The following is an 18,429-nucleotide window of genomic DNA, read 5'->3' as shown; positions in this document are numbered from 1 at the left end:
GACTGTATGATGATGACTGTATAATGATGACTGTATGATGATGACTGCATGATGATGACTGGCGATATTTTTACCATTGCAATCAGACTTTTACGAATAGGAAAATGACTTTGTTCAAATGTAGTTTAATAATCTTAATGCCAAAGCTTGTACCTGGTGTATTCCCTCAGCTCTGATGTTCTTCATCTACCTCAGAATCAGATCATTCGTCCGCAGGCCTGGGATTCGCATTACTGTAACACTGCATTACAATAAAAATAAAGAAACACTACCATCATTCATAAACTTTTTTTTTTTTTTTTTAGTACAGAAACAAGAATTTGAAAGGTCATTTTTCATTTTTAAACCACCGCTCGCATTTCTTATTTGTTGTCCGCGTGAGTTTGACTGATGCATCTTCAACAGGTTACAGTTAGAAACATGAAAGATTTATGAAAATTTATAAATCTTAATTTCAAGACCTGAAAGTCAGTCTAACATTAAATTGTTGCAAATATTTTTTTCTCAAAAATTTGAATTCTTAAGAACATAAAAAAAAAGAAAAGAAGTGCTTTAGGGAATTTAAAAGTTAAGAATGTTTGTGGATTCTGGACGTGTTCGTCACAAACTCACAGCCAGAGAGACTTTACAACAGCCGGCTTTTTATTTATTTTAAAATTTAGAGACAAACGCCTTACAAATGTTTTTAAAAAAAAAGAAAGAGGAAAAGAAGAGGCGGTCACTAGCACAGTAAAGGGTGCGCGGCTGGCGGGATTGTTCAGATATGACGTGATGTTTTTAAAACAAAACAGAGGCGGCGACGGCGAGCGACTCAAGCGTTCCGGTCCAGGCGAACATCCACCTCTCGCCCGTTGATCTTGGTCCCGTTCATCACTCGACAGGCTTTCTCTGCGCTCTCGGGACAGTCGAAGCGCACCGTCCCACAGCCTTTAGATTTACCGCTCTCCATCTTTATCTCGGCGTACATCACCTGACCTGAAGGAGACACAGCGCCGTTACAGGGCTGGAGGAACTGGATCAGGACATTTATATACAGACACACTAAATAATAACGATACAAATAAATTAATTACATCATTTATTACATTGATTTATTATAATTTTATTATATAATTATGAGTTATTTATTTACATTTTATTATATGAAAGCGCATACAAAAATTGTGTAAAAATAATGTTTTACCCCCCAAAAAATAAATTTCTGCTTTTACCCCCCAATATTTTGTGTTAAATACGTGTTATGCATATGTGTAAATATTTTAAGTGTTATTTTCTCTTAAACCTCATTAACATTCAATTTAAAACCAGAAAGAGGAGATTTGCATCACGTACCGCAGTGACTGAACTTCTCCTTGAGCTTCTGCCAGGTCAGATCGTACGAGAGCTGCGGACACACACACACGATTCACATCAGACACACGTCAGTGACACACACACACACACACACACACACACACGATTCCCATCAGACACACGTCAGTGACACACACACACACACACGATTCCCATCAGACACACGTCAGTGACACACACACACGATTCCCATCAGACACACGTCAGTGACACACACACACACACACACACACACGATTCCCATCAGACACACGTCAGTGACACACACACACACACACACGATTCCCATCAGACACACGTCAGTGACACACACACACACACACACACACACACAATTCCCATCAGACACACGTCAGTGACAAACACACACACACACACACACACACACACACACACACACATGATTCCCATCAGACACACGTCAGTGACACACACACACGATTCCCATCAGTGACACACACACACACTCACGATTCCCATCAGTGACACACACACTCACACGTCAGTGACACACACACACACACACACGATTCCCATCAGACACACGTCAGTGACACATACACACATGATTCCCATCAGTGACACACACACACACACACACACACACACACACACACACACAATCATCTTCATACGTACGTTTCTCACAAAGATCTGGCATCCGGCCTTAGACCCCGCCCCCCTGTCACTCATTCCACCCATGTGACCACCGTACTGGCCGAAGCCACGCCCCATATCCATGTTTCCCGCCATTCGGTCAAAGCCAGAATTCATGCGGTCCATTCCCATATTAAGCATTCCTCCTCCTCCACCTGAAACACACACACACACACACACTCAGATGACACGCGTTCACACAGTATTGGTTCTGCTAAAGAGCAAGTAATAAAATGCAACTAATAATCGTACATGAGTATGACAGAAGACACTGTATTTGATCAGTCGTCATGGTAACACTTTACAGTAAGGTGAACGCATTCATATTACTTGATAGCAATACATTTGTTACAGTATTTGATAGATATTAGATAAAATGCAACTCTTCACTGTTAGTCCATCTCAGCTCAGGTCCATTAAATAATATTAGATTTTAATCATTTATAACTAAATGCAGTAGAAGTATTTTTCATTGTAAATGTTGACTTGTGCAGTTCACTACAAATCAACCCTTCCTGTAAAATGTCACCGACACTAATGACTGTCCAGTGAATAATGACGGGCCTGTTTCTCAGACGAGTCGTGTGGAATACTTTCATGATAGAAATCTGCTGTGTGTCAATCACAATAAACTATAACTATATGAATATAATTTCAATGTGTGTGAGAGCGTGAGAGGAGTGACCTAATCCAGAGCCAATGGGTCCAATCCCAGAATTCCCCATTCCTGCATATCCTCCAGCTGATGGGGAAGAGAACAGACGTCAGTCACCATCAGCTCAAGTGCGCACACACACACACACACACACACACACACACACACACACACACACACACACACACACCTACCTCCAAACGAGTCTCCGAACTGGACGCTCATTCCCAGGTCACTTCTGCCGAAGTCTCTGTCCATCCCCGACATTCCAGAACGGTACATTTCTGCACACAAACTCAAGCATGAGACCGACAGCAAATATAGACAATCCACACCCCATATCCCATGATGCAGTGCTTCACCGGACCACGAGCTGCTCGCATACAAAGAGCTGATTTCACTCTGAAGCTTGATGGTCTAACATCTGGACTGGTATCAGAAACTAGTTTTAAATGTATATACACACACTGTCAAATTAATTAATCACAAATTAATTGCATCTAACATAATTCTTTTGAAGTGTTATGTAACGTGTAGCGTAAGTGATAATTCCCGTTTGATAAAGGCCATTTACAGACATCCTGAAGTGTACTGGAGTTAGCCAACACGTGTCAGGACCGACTCACACTCTAGATCTAATATTATCACACAGAATAGATGTTGATGCCGTTGAAATTCTGCAGCAGAGCGAAGACATCTCAGATCATTATCTAGTCTCGTGTAAACTACGGCTGCAAAGCCGACTCAGGTCTAACATATTTGTAACACGATCACTTCTGCCACTAAAGATTGCTTTATTAATAATCTTCCTGATCAGTTTCATCATCTCAGCGTCCCGGATAGCTCAGAAGAACTCGATGTTGCAACACAAACTATTGACTATCTTTAAGTGCCAAGAGCAACTGTGTCTCCTGTGCCGGAAGAGAGAGAGGAGTCCAGCGTGTGGAACACCGAGCACACTCGCCCTCGAGAGAGACGACAGACACCTTCTGATACAGATTCAATGGGTTTTATTATTTTTAATTATGCTACGGAAGCTTGTGTCCGCCACACAATAAAACATTTTAAAAGATAATTGCGACTTTTTATCTCACAATTGCGAGTTTACATGTGTTATTATGTGTTATAAAGTCAGAATTACGAGATATAAAGTCAGAATTGCGAGATATAAAGAGAGACTAAAATGAACATTCTTGTATTTCTAAAAATCGCAATATATATTAAAGTATCACAATGTCAACTTTTCCCAATATCGTGAAGCTCTAACAGAAAGACAGACGGTTGGATGGTGGGATGATGTTTTACCTCCCATTCGGCCCATGGATCCCATGTCTCTGGCACCGAATCCTCCCATGCAGTCCATGCCGGAGAACCCCCCGCTCATCCCTGCGCGCACACACATACACACACACACACACACACACACACACACACACACACACACGTGAGCGCCCTCACAGCTGATCCCGGAGACGATCTGCTTCAGATAAACGTGACGTCTCTCTCACCACTCATGCGGTTCATGTTGCTGCATCCCGGCCCGTCCATTCCTGCGGGATCAATCAGTCCTTCATTACCCACAATCCCATCATCTGCTGGATAATGCAGCTGATAGACTCAATGTTCTTACTGGTGACCAATGAACATCACATTTCATGGTCTTCGTCATTTCAGTGAATGAACTGAACATTTAATAAATCAGTCCATTTATAGAAACTAGTGCTGGGCAACAATAAACCATAAAGCTTGTTTACATAATATATGTCTGTATAATTCTTTTGTGTATATATATATATATATATATATGTAAATATACACTTATGCATGTATATATTTAAGAAATGTTTACACACATACACATATTATTTATATATATATATATATATATATACACGTAAATATTTATTAAATATATACATGCATAAGTGTGTATTTATATATACAAAATAATTATACACAGACACACACATATATTATGTAAACACAAACTATGCGATTAATCATTGCCCAGCACTAATAATAAACCAATTATTTCAATGATTCATTTGCAAATAAATGTTTATTATGCAAATAAATTGAATTAGCAAAATAAATCAAATTAAGCAGGCGGTATAATATCTGCATAAATATTTAGGCAAACATGACCACAAACCTCCAGGTCCCATGGAGGCCACGCCCCCTCCACTGAGACGGTTGGCATTTATTGGCTGCCCGCCGGGACCCAAACCCATACCGATGCCGCCCAGACCTCCTGCAACACACATCACACACACGCATGAACGCATATAATCATATACACACACACACATATATATATATAGATAGATAGATAGACAGATATATACACACACACACACACACACACACACACACACACAGGTAAAACACAGCCTGATCTCAAACAAGCACAGAAAGCTCTTACTGGGTAACTGTGGCGCTTTCTCAGCTGGCCGGAAGTCATCTGGAGGAAGGGATTTATCATCCTACAGTAACACAAGCACATGAATGAATAATGAAGTGCTACTATGCTTCATAAACATAAGCTGTACAAGAACAAACACAACGTCTCACCATTTTCACATGCATCTGTCTGTCGAACAGCATCTGCCCGTTGAACATGGCTGTGAGCGGGAGTGAAGGAAGACACACACAACTAAAAATAACAATTTACTACAGCTTCTGACAAAATGTTAATTGCTGTAGTCTAATTAAAATTTTTTAGCCTAATAAATTTAAATTAATTATATATACTTTTTTTTTTTATGTGTGTGAGTGAATGGGTTTGACAGACTTAATTTGTTTCATTACTGGATGAATCAGCGTTTTTGAACAAATCTCTTGAACAAATGACATTTAACAGTCGCCTGTCGCCACCTACTGGATGTAATGATACAATCACTACCTGAAGCGTCAAATTACTTTCAAAACGTGATTTAGTCTATTTTGATCGCTACTGTAGACATCAGTGTTTATATTCAGTCATACATCCAAATTTTCTTTCTTAATGTTATTAATTCTCACCGACCCCAAACTTTTGAACGGCAGTGTATATCGGCCGATACAGATATTGCACATCCCTAAACAAAGAGTAATGAATCTGCTTTTGCATCCGCAGGTTTTGGTGTGGATACAGATGGCTTGAACGGCCTCCAGCGGCTGCTCGAAGGACACCGTCCCCATCCCTCGGCTCTTCCCATCTTTATCTTCTTTCACGTCTGCCCTCCTCACCGTCCCGGCCATGCCGAACACCTCCTTCAGCTTCTTCCAGCCCACCTTAAAGTCCAGCTGTGGAGAACACACACACACAGGAGTTAAAGCGGAGCGTGCGCTTAAGATTACACACAGACTATGAATCAGTCAAATAACCGCAGTTAATAATAATAATTTCCTACTGCTCAAGTATCTTTATTTCACAGTTAAATACTAATAAACGTTAAAAATACTAATTCAGAGGATATGCGTGTGACGTCACCGTTGGCCGGAGTGACTGCGGTTACTGAGTGGCAGGGACACTGAGTGGCAGGGACACTGAGTGTTTGAGTGGCAGCATTTGTTTTCAGCATTAATGCCACGAAAAACACACAAAACACATCTAAAACAGGAAAGAGCTTTGAGATTGACTGTACAACTAGATTTGACAAGAACTCTGAGGTATATTTTTACAGACTGCCGAAAGCTACAGAACAGAGAAGCAAATGGATTTGTATTTAGATTAAACGTTCACAGGCTAATTTGCTTTATGTATCTCCCCGACGTCGAAATCAGGCTCATATAAATGTTAGGAAACACGATTCCTGCTCAATATCCATGATCACTGGATCTCTGCTGAGTTGTAAGGAACACTATATGGAGTCCAAGCTTTAGTTTAAACTGATAATCGTTTGTTTTACTCGTTTTTTCACAGTTTCTCCTATTAAATGCCGTCACACAGCAGCTCTTCTGCCACTCAGTCCGGCTGAGAGAGTGTGTTCCCGCGGGAAAGTGACGTCATGCATGCTCTCTATATCAGTGTACATTCCCAAACAATCATTTTGCAATTAATTGTAATAAACCAGTGAGATTTGTGCATGCACAAGGACTCTCAAACATGTGTTGTACTCCAGAAGCACCTCCTGCTTAAGTATCTTTATTTCACAGTTAAATACTAATAATTGTTAAAAATACTAATTTATAGAGGATGTGCATGTGACGTCACCGTTGGCCGGAGTGACTGTGGTTACTGAGTGGCAGAGACACTGAGTGGCAGTGGCAGAGACACTGAGTGGCAGAGACACTGAGTGGCAGAGAACACTGAGTGGCAGAGACACTGAGTGGCAGAGACACTGAGTGGCAGAGACACTGAGTGGCAGTGGCAGAGACACTGAGTGGCAGAGACACTGAGTGGCAGAGACACTGAGTGGCAGAAACACTGAGTGGCAGAAACACTGAGTGGCAGAAACACTGAGTGGCAGAAACACTGAGTGGCAGAAACACTGAGTGGCAGAAACACTGAGTGGCAGAAACACTGAGTGGCAGAAACACTGAGTGGCAGAAACACTGAGTGGCAGAAACACTGAGTGGCAGCATTTGTTTTCAGCATTAATGCCACGAAAAACACACAAAGCACGTCTAAAACAGGAAAGAGCTTTGAGATTGACTGTACAACTAGATTTGACAAGAAATCTGAGGTATATTTTTACAGACTGCCGAAAGCTACAGAACAGAGAAGCAAATGGATTTGTGTTTATATAAAGCGTTCACAGGCTAATTTGCTTTATGTATTTCCCCGACGTCGAAATCAGGCTCATATAAATGTTAGGAAACACGACTCCTGCTGCATGTCAATATCCATGATCACTGGATCTCTGGTGAGTTGTAAGGAACACTATATGGAGTCCAAGCTTTAGTTTAAACTGATAAGCATTTGTTTTACAAATTTACTTACAGTTTCTCCTATTAAATGCCGTCACACAGCAGCTCTTCTGCCACTCAGTCCGGCTGAGAGAGTGTGTTCCAGCGGGAAAGTGACGTCATGCATGCTCTCTATATCAGTTTACATTCCCAAACAATCATATTGCAATTAATTGTAATAAACCAGTGAGATTTGTGCATGCACAAGGAGTCTCAAACATGTGTTGTACTCCAGAAGCACCTCCGGTGTGCCTCAAGGCTCAGTCCTGGGCCCGCTTCTGTTCACTATCTACACGTCACCACAGATGCTATGGGTGAAATTTCCACTGTTATGCTGCTAATAAAGTGACGTCAGTGCAAACCCTCTATACTCGAACCGCAGTGACGGACTCACGTTGGCCACGAACACGGTGTTTCCCAGGCGCCCGGCCTGCAGCGCGCTGATGATGTCAGGAGGGATGTTGGGGTTGTTGGCGATGGAAGGAGGAACGTTAATCCCGACGGGACCGTCCTGTCCTCGACCCGCTCCGAACATCCGGCCCGATCTCTGCAGAACACGCCGCGCATGATCCCCGTCAGGGTCCTGAAACAGGCGCACACACTCGTCACACACTGTCTGCACACACACACACGGGATGAAGGGATCTGATTGTTTACCTCCTTAATGTTCAGCGGCCGTCCGTTCAGATCGTGTTTGCTCATGACTTCAATGGCTTTCTTCACAAACTCTTCATCTTTGAACTCAACCACACTGAAAGAGACAAGCAGCAGTAAGGACGTGTGTGTGTGTGTGTGTGTGAGAGAGAGAGAGAGTGTGTGTGTGAGAGAGAGAGAGTGTGTGTGAGTGCATTTTATAAATGTTTGGGAAAACAAATTAAAATAATAATTCCTACTTGATGCTGCTGTCAGATACCTGAAGAAATTATTGAAGGCAACATTCCATTGCATATTTAATTCATTGAAATATTACTTAATTTAAGCATAATCTAAATATTTAAGTATTCACTTTAGTTAAAGTCCCCCTGTAGTCAATAATTGCATCCCTTAAAACTCATCTTTGATCACCAAAATGAAAAAAAATTTTCCTTGAAAAAATGTCTTCATGATTTAAAATATCTTTTTTTCTATGAATATGCAAATGAGCCCCGCCTCCACTCACTCACTCAGCTCAGAGATCCACTGGTTGACGATCACACGTTGATCTGATTGGTTACAAGGTAGTTTGTGACGTCAGAAACACCAGCGATTTCAAAGTGTGTCTTTGGTTCACTGCAGTTTTAAGGGGGAAATACTCAGCAATGGTGTCGACTTATGAACTTACACATGCTTTGTCTTAAAGCATATTAAAAACACCACATAGACACATAAACTACATTAAAAGCTGGATTTTCACCACAGGGCGACTTTAAATAAAGTACTGTAGTGCAAACAGTAGATGAACCCCAAGGTTATGGGTTCGATTCCCAGGGAATCCATTAAAAAAAAAGACGACGCATAATTGCAATGAAATGCAAGTCGCTTCAGATAAAACATTTGTATAAATGAAAATGCTTACAGGGTTCGTACAGACACTGTAAAATAAAATTCCAGAACTTAAGGACTTTAAGCACTACAATCTCGCTAATTTACAACAATATCTTTATTATCGTTCAAATTCTAAAAAAGGTAACCCGATAAATAAAAACATACTAATATACTACAAATAAAGTGCAGCACAGTGACATGCAAAGTATGCAAAGACTGCGGTAACTTTAACCATTGAAAGAATACTATGACAAAGATATCGCTTTCCTTATTCAAACTAATTTTTTCTCCCATGAATATATGATTGAGCTGAAGAATGAAAGCCGTTTCATATACTTGGATATTTATATGAGCAATATCACACTTACAGTCATGAGAAATGTCTTTATATCTTTATCAGACAGGCTGCAACATTAATTTTGAATGAAAATATTGCTTCATAAGAATAATTTTCAATAATTCAAGCACTTTTTTAAGTACCTCTTCATGAATATGTATTTTCTCAAGGGTTTTCCAGGACTTACATTTAAAAAAAAGTCAAATTCAAGCACTTGTACGAACCCTGTGTTTAGTTTCTGCTGAATGAATTCATATGTTGTGAGGCGGCTCTTACCCACAGCCCTGCAGACGCACGTCCCAAGAAGAAGAAGAAGAGGAGGAGGAGGAAGAGGAGGAGAAGAAAGAACATCATCAGAATCACGTCAACTCAAACAACTTCAACTCATTTATCATTAGTGCTTCAGAAAGATCAATTACAACATGCTCATGAAGTACGGGAGCGTTTTAATCAGCTCGTTTACATTTCATTGGGACGTGGCTACAGTGAGATGGACAAATGAAAGCAAATAAACTCAGAAAGGGGCAAATGAAACTGGATCTTGTTGTTACGGGAGAGAGAGAGAGAGAGAGAGAGAACGGATCAAACGGACAGATGGATGAAGGGGTTTGAGGAAAGACACCTGACAGATAGATGACTCTCGTAGGTCAGTTGGCATGATCTTAAATCCAAATCAAAAAACACCTAAGCAATCATCAGATGTGAGACAGATGGACCCCAGCCAAACGGGTCAGCACCATCCAAAATAATCATCATAATAGTCTTTACTGTAACATCAACACACCATCCATCCCAAAGGTCAAAGGAACAACAGTGTAATCGGCTCTACCGGAATGCGATTTTAACCTCGCAGATTCACCAACACTTACCCTTGACTTTCCTTCTCCATCCTTAAAGAGTTCCACGTATGTAACCTCACCAACTACATGAGACATACAAAGGGAAAATACCACAGAGAACAAGGCATTTAAATCACCAGTGGATCGCCCCGAGTGCAACGCTAACACATACACCTGAACCCTGCGGCCCGCTCCACGAGCGCCGCCTCAAACCGATGCATTTATTCCACTATATACAGGTGCAGAGTAGAGCAGCACGAGCACTCGCAACTCAATCGCACTTAAAGGAGGAGTTCACTTCAAGATGAGAGTTAGCCCATGATTTACTCTCCCTGAACCCATACTAGTGTGTATGACATGCTTCTGTCAGACGAACACAATCAGAGTTTGTATACAAAAATATGTCCTGGCTCTTCCAAGGTTTATAATGGCAGTGGATTGCAACCAACAGATTGAAGCTCAAAAAAGTGCATCATTTATATAGTGCATTATAAAAAAAAAGTATAAAATATTAATAAATTTAACTTTAACATTATAAAAAGTGCATCTGTCCATCATAAAAGTGCATCTATCCGTCATAAAAGTGCATCTATCCGTCATAAAGTGCATCTATCCATCATAAAAGTGAATCTATCCATCATAAGTGCAGCTGTCCATCATAAAAGTGCATCTGTCAATCATAAAAGTGCATCTATCCATCATAAAAGTATCTCTGTCCATCATAAAAGTGAATCTATCCATCATAAAAGTCTCTATCCATCATAAAAGTGCATCTGTCCATCATAAAAGTGCAACTGTCAATCATAAAAGTGCATCTATCCATCATAAAAGTATCTCTGTCCATCATAAAAGTGAATCTATCCATCATAAAAGTCTCTATCCATCATAAAAGTGCATCTGTCCATCATAAAAGTGCAACTGTCAATCATAAAAGTGCATCTATCATCATAAAAGTATCTCTGTCCATCATAAAAGTGCATCTGTCCATCATAAAAGTGAATCTATCCATCATAAAAGTGCAACTGTCAATCATAAAAGTGCCTCTATGATATCCATCATAAAAGTGCAGCTGTCAATAATGAAAGTGCATCTGTCCATCATAAAAGTGTCTCTATCCATCATAAAAGTGCAACTGTCAATCATAAAAGTGCATCTGTCCATCATAAAAGTGCAACTGTCAATCATAAAAGTGAATCTATCCATCATAAAAGTCTCTATCCATCATAAAAGTGCATCTGTCCATCATAAAAGTGCAACTGTCAATCATAAAAGTGCATCTATCCATCATAAAAGTATCTCTGTCCATCATAAAAGTGAATCTATCCATCATAAAAGTCTCTATCCATCATAAAAGTGCAACTGTCAATCATAAAAGTGCATCTATCCATCATAAAAGTATCTCTGTCCATCATAAAAGTGCATCTGTCCATCATAAAAGTGAATCTATCCATCATAAAAGTGCAACTGTCAATCATAAAAGTGCCTCTATGATATCCATCATAAAAGTGCAGCTGTCAATAATGAAAGTGCATCTGTCCATCATAAAAGTGCATCTATCCATCATAAAAGTGCATCTATCCATCATAAAAGTGTCTCTATCCATCATAAAAGTGCAACTGTCAATCATAAAAGTGCATCTGTCCATCATAAAAGTGCAACTGTCAATCATAAAAGTGCATCTGTCCATCATAAAAGTGCATCTGTCCATCATAAAAGTGCATCTAGACATCATAAAGTGCTCCACACGGCTCTGGGGGGTTAATAAAGGCCGTCAGGGGCCGGTTTCACACAGATAGACTTTGACTATGGCTTAGATATAGTAGATAGTCAGACTTCAGATAGACATCTAAATCAGACTGTTGCACAAAGCACTTAAGACTCTGACTATCTTAAGTAGGACTACACTGCAATGCATTCTGGGTAAAATAAGACACTTTTCAAAACTAAAAACATGGCGGATCGAGTAAGCGGATTCAGCCGCTCAGTGCAGTTTACCCCAGCGGAGAACATGTGTGTGTTGGAGGAGTGTAACAGTTATGAGGACATTTTACTTGGGAAATGTAGCGGAGAATGTAGAAACAAGAAGAAATGTTTCAATTATGAGCCATTTCCCCTTTTTCTTGTGGCTGTTTGTAATGTAACGGATTGTTACTGCTGGTTGCCACGGTAACAGTATCTTAGACCTGAGTTAGCCTGGGGGTAAGGCGTCTAATGTTGTCTAAATGAAGTCAGTCTTTATCTTTGTGAAACAGCCTAACTTGCATTAGCCTAGTGTATGAGCGGACTGTAGACTTGTCTAACACTATAGACCGCTCTAAACTAGCTTTGAGGAACCGGCCCCTGAAGTGAAGCCATGAGTTTGTGTAAGAAAAATATTCATATTTAACATGTTACAAAGTAAAATTCTAGCTTCCAGCCATACGCAATCTACTTGAAGCTAGTTATTTTACTTCATAAAGTTTTAAATATGAATATTTTTCCTACACAAACTCATCGTTTTGCTTCAGAAGGCCTTTATTAACCCCTCGGACCCGTTTGGAGTTTGTTTATGATGGATAGATGCACTTTTATGAGCTTCAATCTGTTGTTTGCAATCCACTGCCATTATAAAGCTTGGAAGAGCCAGGACATGGCTTAATATAACTCTGTGTTCGTCTGAAAGAAGCATGTCATACACACTAGGATGGGTTGAGGAAGAGTACATCATGGGCTAACTTCCATTTTAAAGTGAACTCCTCCTTTAAAACGATTTGGCTTATCATGATTTTGAAATCGGCAAGTCTGTGATTGTGTGTAATGCGCAGCTTGTCAGTGACGTACGGCTCAGTAAACGCTGCTCACTCTGAAAGCTCTGAGTTTGAGTCGCTTATAACGTGCATTTGAAAAAGCAACACGTGTCAAACATCTTTCCAGACATGAGACGCATTTATGAACCTCTTGTCCAACAAAAGACAACATTAATAACACACTTTTCCTCCAGACTCACTTCATGAGGACAGCTGAGCTCCTCCTCCTGTGAGATGATGAGCTTCTGACACAGAATAAGGCAGTCGTGTGTTTATTACTCGTGTTTAATCAAAGCGTTTCAGTCTTCTGTTTGTTCAGAGACAGAGAGTGTGAAGCTCATAGGGGTTTCCTGGAATGATGCGCTTTAAAAATGCGTTTGTTTTTCCCTCTTGGGAGAAATCTTATCACAAGGAACATAATTAATCTGCTGCTTCTGTTAGCTAAATGTAATATTCATAAATGTAAATTTGGAGGAAACCAGCCTTTGTTTTTAATTTTAAGATCAGAAATTCAACACCTAAACACAATATTGGGTTTAAGAAATAAGAAACTGCAAAGTGTGTTTCAGTCTGTAAACATTTTCACATTTTTGTTTAACTTTTTTCTACATGTCTGTTGTTTGTTTACTCACTGTACCCCCGACTGTAGCGGCAACTCTTTAAAATCAATAAAAAAAATATAAAAAGTGTTATTGTACTTCTGCGGGGCATATTTGGCATGTGTGTGTGTGAGACGCGCTCTGGTGTTCAGAGGGATATGTGATGTGTGTGTGTGTGTGTGTGAGACGCGCTCTGGTGTTCAGAGGGATATGTGATGTGTGTGTGTGTGTGTGTGTGTGTGTGTGTGAGACGCGCTCTGGTGTTCAGAGGGATATGTGATGTGTGTGTGTGTGTGTGTGTGTGACGCCCTCAGGTGTTCAGAGGGATATGTGGTGTGTGTGTGTGTGTGTGACGCGCTCTGGTGTTCAGAGAGATGTGTGGTTTGTGTGTGTGTGTGTGTGTTTGTGTGTGTGTGTGAGAGAGAGAGAGTGTGTGAGATGCCCTCAGATGTTGAGAGGGATATGTGGTGTGTGTGTGTGTGTGTGTGTGACACCCTCTGGTGTTCAGAAGGATATGTGACGTGTGTGTGTGTGTGTGTGTGTGTGAGAGAGAGAGAGAGAGAGAGAGAGAGAGAGAGAGAGTGTGTATGTGAGATGCCCTCAGGTGTTCAGAGGGATATGTGGTGTGTGTGTGTGTGTGTGTGTGTGTGTGTGTGTGAGATGTCCTCTGGTGTTCAGAAGGATATGTGGTGTGTGTGTGTGTGTGTGTGAGACGCTGGTGTTCATATGGAGGAGTATTTACTACCGATCACTGATAAACTGCGCATAAAATAATCGCAGCCTTTGCCGAATCGCGTGCGGTTTCATTGCGATTAATCGTGCAGCTCTAGTGCAAAGATGTAGATAAATCACAGGTTTGACCACCCACCTGTACAAATCCTCCAAAACATCAGTGAGATCAAGCTAGTGAGAGACTACAGCAGATACCAGAATAGCCTAGAGTCAAAAACACATTCACACCGGCCAGAACAGCGTCCGGAGACGCAGAAAACACGCTCGTTCTACATGACAGATACGAGAGAGGGAGAGGACGGGGCGGGGGCGCTGCGCTGCCTGTGTGCGTTACCTTTCTCGCGCATTAGATCTTTAATAGCCTGCCACTTCATATCATAAGGGATATTGCTAATGAACACCCGGTTCCTGAGCGAGGCCTTCTTGTCTCCGCCAGCGTGACGCTCTTTATACGGATGGTAGCGGTGAGACTTCCGGCCTCCGGAGCTTTTCTCCTTGGGCTCCGGCTTCTCCTCGGCGTCGCTGCAAACACACGGAGAAGAAGAAGACACTTCAACACACATCGGAGAGTACAAGCAGTTCAGCTACACAGGCTAAAGGCCTATTTAGAAAAAAAATAAAATAATGTTATTTATATATTATTTAAAAAAAAAAAGTATATATATTAAATAAATATTTTATTACTGTCAACATTATAAAAAACATTTTTAAAATATTTTTTAACGTGTTAAACTGTAAAAAATGTATTGCTACATTAACGCGCTAAAAATATTACGAAGCATTCGTTTTTTCTGTCATCGTTGCATCGTGTTACAATATATGATCACGCTCTTATTCATACAAATGCTTTTAAACCATTCAAACGCGACAAGACAAAAGAGAACGCGCTGCCACACACACACACACACACACACACACGACACACACACACAGAAAGATGCGCGGCAGAATCGAGTTCTCTTTCGCGCTTGAACGAAAACTAACACACACAATTATGCCGAACTGTCCGTCTTGTCGAGTGTCCTCATCCTCACAATGTTGAATGGCTGTAATTAATGTTTAAAATTGGGGAAGAAATAAATAAAAATGTCATGGAGACATCAGTAGCTGGATTAATATCAGTGATACTGGCCTTCATTCATAAAAAGATGCCATTAAACAAGTATTTAAAATATACTGTCTTTAAGTTGTCTCTACATTAATTTGGAGATTAACTGTGAAATTATTATATGATAAAATACATAAAAAACGTAAGTGTTTTTAAATGCGATTAATAACAGAAAAAATGTGTGATTAATCTAGTTAATTTTTTTAATCGATTGACAGCACTAATATATATATATATATGTTTACCATACGAGCGATCCAGTCTCGTCGTCTGCCGCTTTAAATGCTGGAGGACGGATTCTGATTGGCTGTCGATGTTTATCATTTGCTCTGAAAGTCATATTGTTTCTCGGTTTCGTTATCGCTATTATTGTGCAATTTGGAACGATTTTTTAAATCTTTATCTTTTTCATTATAGTTATTGAGTGAACAGGCTGTTATTACTAAAACTACGCATCATCAGCAAACACTCAACAACAACAAAAAAATCATTGCAATAAATTTAGTGGAGAAACAGTTTTTAGAAAATTAGAAACTACTACTTCATAATTCATTTGTACCCTTTTTTTAAATTTTGACCCAAAAGTGTCAGTATTTAACCTGTAATAGTTGTTTACAAATGCAATTGCATAAAACAAAAACAAAAAAACATGTGTTTTAATTTCCACCAATGGTTCTGTCAACATTTAGTGATAAAACCCCTGAAAAAAACACGTCACTACAAGCAAAAACATTTTAGACACATTTAGACGCTCGTCCTCTTTCCTATCGTGACGTATATAATAAACCTAGCATTATATTACTCAAAATTGAACTTCAGCATTATATCGAGGCCCTAAAAGATGCAAGAAATAAAAAAGTAAAACAGGTGTATAGAATTTTTGAATCCTTTTCTTTTTTATAAGTTATCCCCTGTGTGTATATATATATATATATTATTTCTATTTTATAGTTTTTTTTTTCTTTCTGTTGTTTCCTTTGATGCTATTATGAATGTAATAGATATCGGTTGCATACACCGTGATACTCTATATGTGTATATTGTTATTGTTCTGTTATGCAATGAATAACATAAAAGAACAATGTGGGCGGGGCTTGTTTTTGACCGCGAGGAATTGATTGGATGGTTGTGATTTGCTGCAATATTCCATAACAACCCTAAGAATTTTGATTTCATGGTGACTTTAACAACGAACAATCGCTAATGATGGGGCGGTTGCCATGGGTTACCGCTCTGATTGGCGCGCGCCACTAATGAAAGCAGCGCCACAAAACAAACTGATGACAGAAAAACACGCGCTGAGAGGAACGGATAATTGGAGAAACTATCTAAAGACACACTCGTGACGAACCGCGACTGAAGACAGAAACAAACGCAATTCTTTTTTTCTCTGTGAACGCGCGCAGGCCGCGCAAACAACACGCACGTAATAGACGCAACACATGCAGTATTTGTGATTTAAAAAGCTCCAAATTACGTTTTAACGCCATTCGTGTTCTCCTGTGTCTGCTGGGGCTCCGGCTCTCCTTCGTCAGTCGGAGAATCGCCTGATTCTTCTTGCTTGTTGTCAGTGAGATCGAGCGCAAGCTCCGCGTCCGCCATCACTGCTGATCTCTCTCAAGCGCGCGCCCGCGACAGTTATCGCGAGAAGACGCGAGAGGAAAATGGCGTTTGAGATTTTGCTGGAGGCTGAAATGTTTTTTCCCGCTAAAATCTGTAATGCTGGGATAAATACATTTGTGTTCCTCATAGCTTTCAAAGTCAAGTCACTTTCATGTCTATAGCGCTTTATACAACATGGTATCAAATACGATTCACAGTTATAACTGTTATCCTGAAAATAATGATCCTTTCAGTACAGTATCTGAACCACCAGATCAAACGGAGTATTCGTGCTCTGTTCCAGAGATAGGTCTCTTGTCCTATTGCCATATTTTATTGGAACAGACATAAGGGTGGAATTAACTGCACTGTAAAAAATGATTTGTTGACACAACTTGACTTAGTCAAGTCATCTTGTTGCATTGACTCAGTTAAGTTTAGCCAACATTAGGATTTAAGTTCTCTCAACTTGTATGTATTTGTTGAAATAACTTGCAGTAAATTGAGCCAACGTACTGTATCAATTAATAAGCATTTATAAATTTTAGTTAAGTCAACTGAGAAACATATTGGTTGAACTTAATTTTTCATGTTTTCACAACCATTAACCAAGTCTAATTGACATAAAATAGTCATTTTCCTTAACATCATATGGCGCTTTTCCACTGCATGGTACGGTACGGCTCGGTTCGGTACGGCACGCTTTGGCGCTTTTCCACTGCATGGTACGGTACGGCTCGGTTCGGTACGGCACGCTTATGGCGCATTTCCACTGCATGGTACGGTACGGTACGGCTCGCTTCGGCTCGCTTTAAATGGTACCACCTCTGTTGAGGTTCCAAGCGTACCGTACCGGTACTAAAATGTGACGTGAAAACACTGAAGATCACTGATTGGTCAGACAGAATCGTCACTACCAGTGTCATTGTATTTGCGACACGAGACCATGCACGAGACAAACCCGCTAGATTTAAATAGCCAGTAGACAACAGCCAACGCTGTAGTGTCTTGCAGTTCAAAAGTTTCTTGTAAACTGTTTCTTGCAGTCAGGGGCGGCGCCGGATAATTTTTAACGCATGTGCTGAGGGCACACACACACATATGTGTGTGTATATATATATATATATATATATATATATATATATATATATATATATATATATATATATATATATATATATATATATATATAATTAATAAATGAGAAAAACTTGGCCACAAAATATTTAATATTCAATTATTTTAATGATCACAATTAAAGTTTTAATTTTATTAAATTGAACAAGCGCAAAATTCAGCATTCAATCAAATATTCAAAAAGACTTAATAATAATAATGTTATTTCTC

General features: G+C 39.9%; 1 protein-coding gene across 1 annotated transcript; it reads right to left on the bottom strand.

Moving 5' to 3' along the window:
* Window positions 1–621: 621 nt before the first annotated feature.
* Window positions 622–17,118, bottom strand: myef2 (myelin expression factor 2). Its single transcript, XM_084408731.1, has 17 exons — window positions 16,958–17,118; window positions 14,707–14,894; window positions 10,286–10,338; window positions 9,693–9,700; window positions 8,213–8,306; window positions 7,950–8,138; window positions 5,797–5,950; window positions 5,237–5,286; window positions 5,088–5,148; window positions 4,818–4,916; window positions 4,174–4,215; window positions 3,971–4,051; window positions 2,860–2,949; window positions 2,696–2,752; window positions 1,993–2,165; window positions 1,333–1,384; window positions 622–975 (listed from the first exon to the last, which is right to left on the bottom strand). The coding sequence occupies exons 1-17, from the start codon at window positions 17,080–17,082 to the stop codon at window positions 812–814; spliced, it is 1,680 nt and encodes a 559-aa protein (XP_084264857.1). The 5' UTR covers window positions 17,083–17,118; the 3' UTR covers window positions 622–811.
* Window positions 17,119–18,429: the final 1,311 nt, after the last annotated feature.

This window comes from Rutilus rutilus, assembly GCF_951802725.1.
Source record: "Rutilus rutilus genome assembly, chromosome: 5".
NCBI lineage: Eukaryota > Metazoa > Chordata > Actinopteri > Cypriniformes > Leuciscidae > Rutilus > Rutilus rutilus.
The sequence above is the reverse complement of the archived record's forward strand: the minus strand, read 5'-3'. Positions and strand labels throughout refer to the sequence as shown.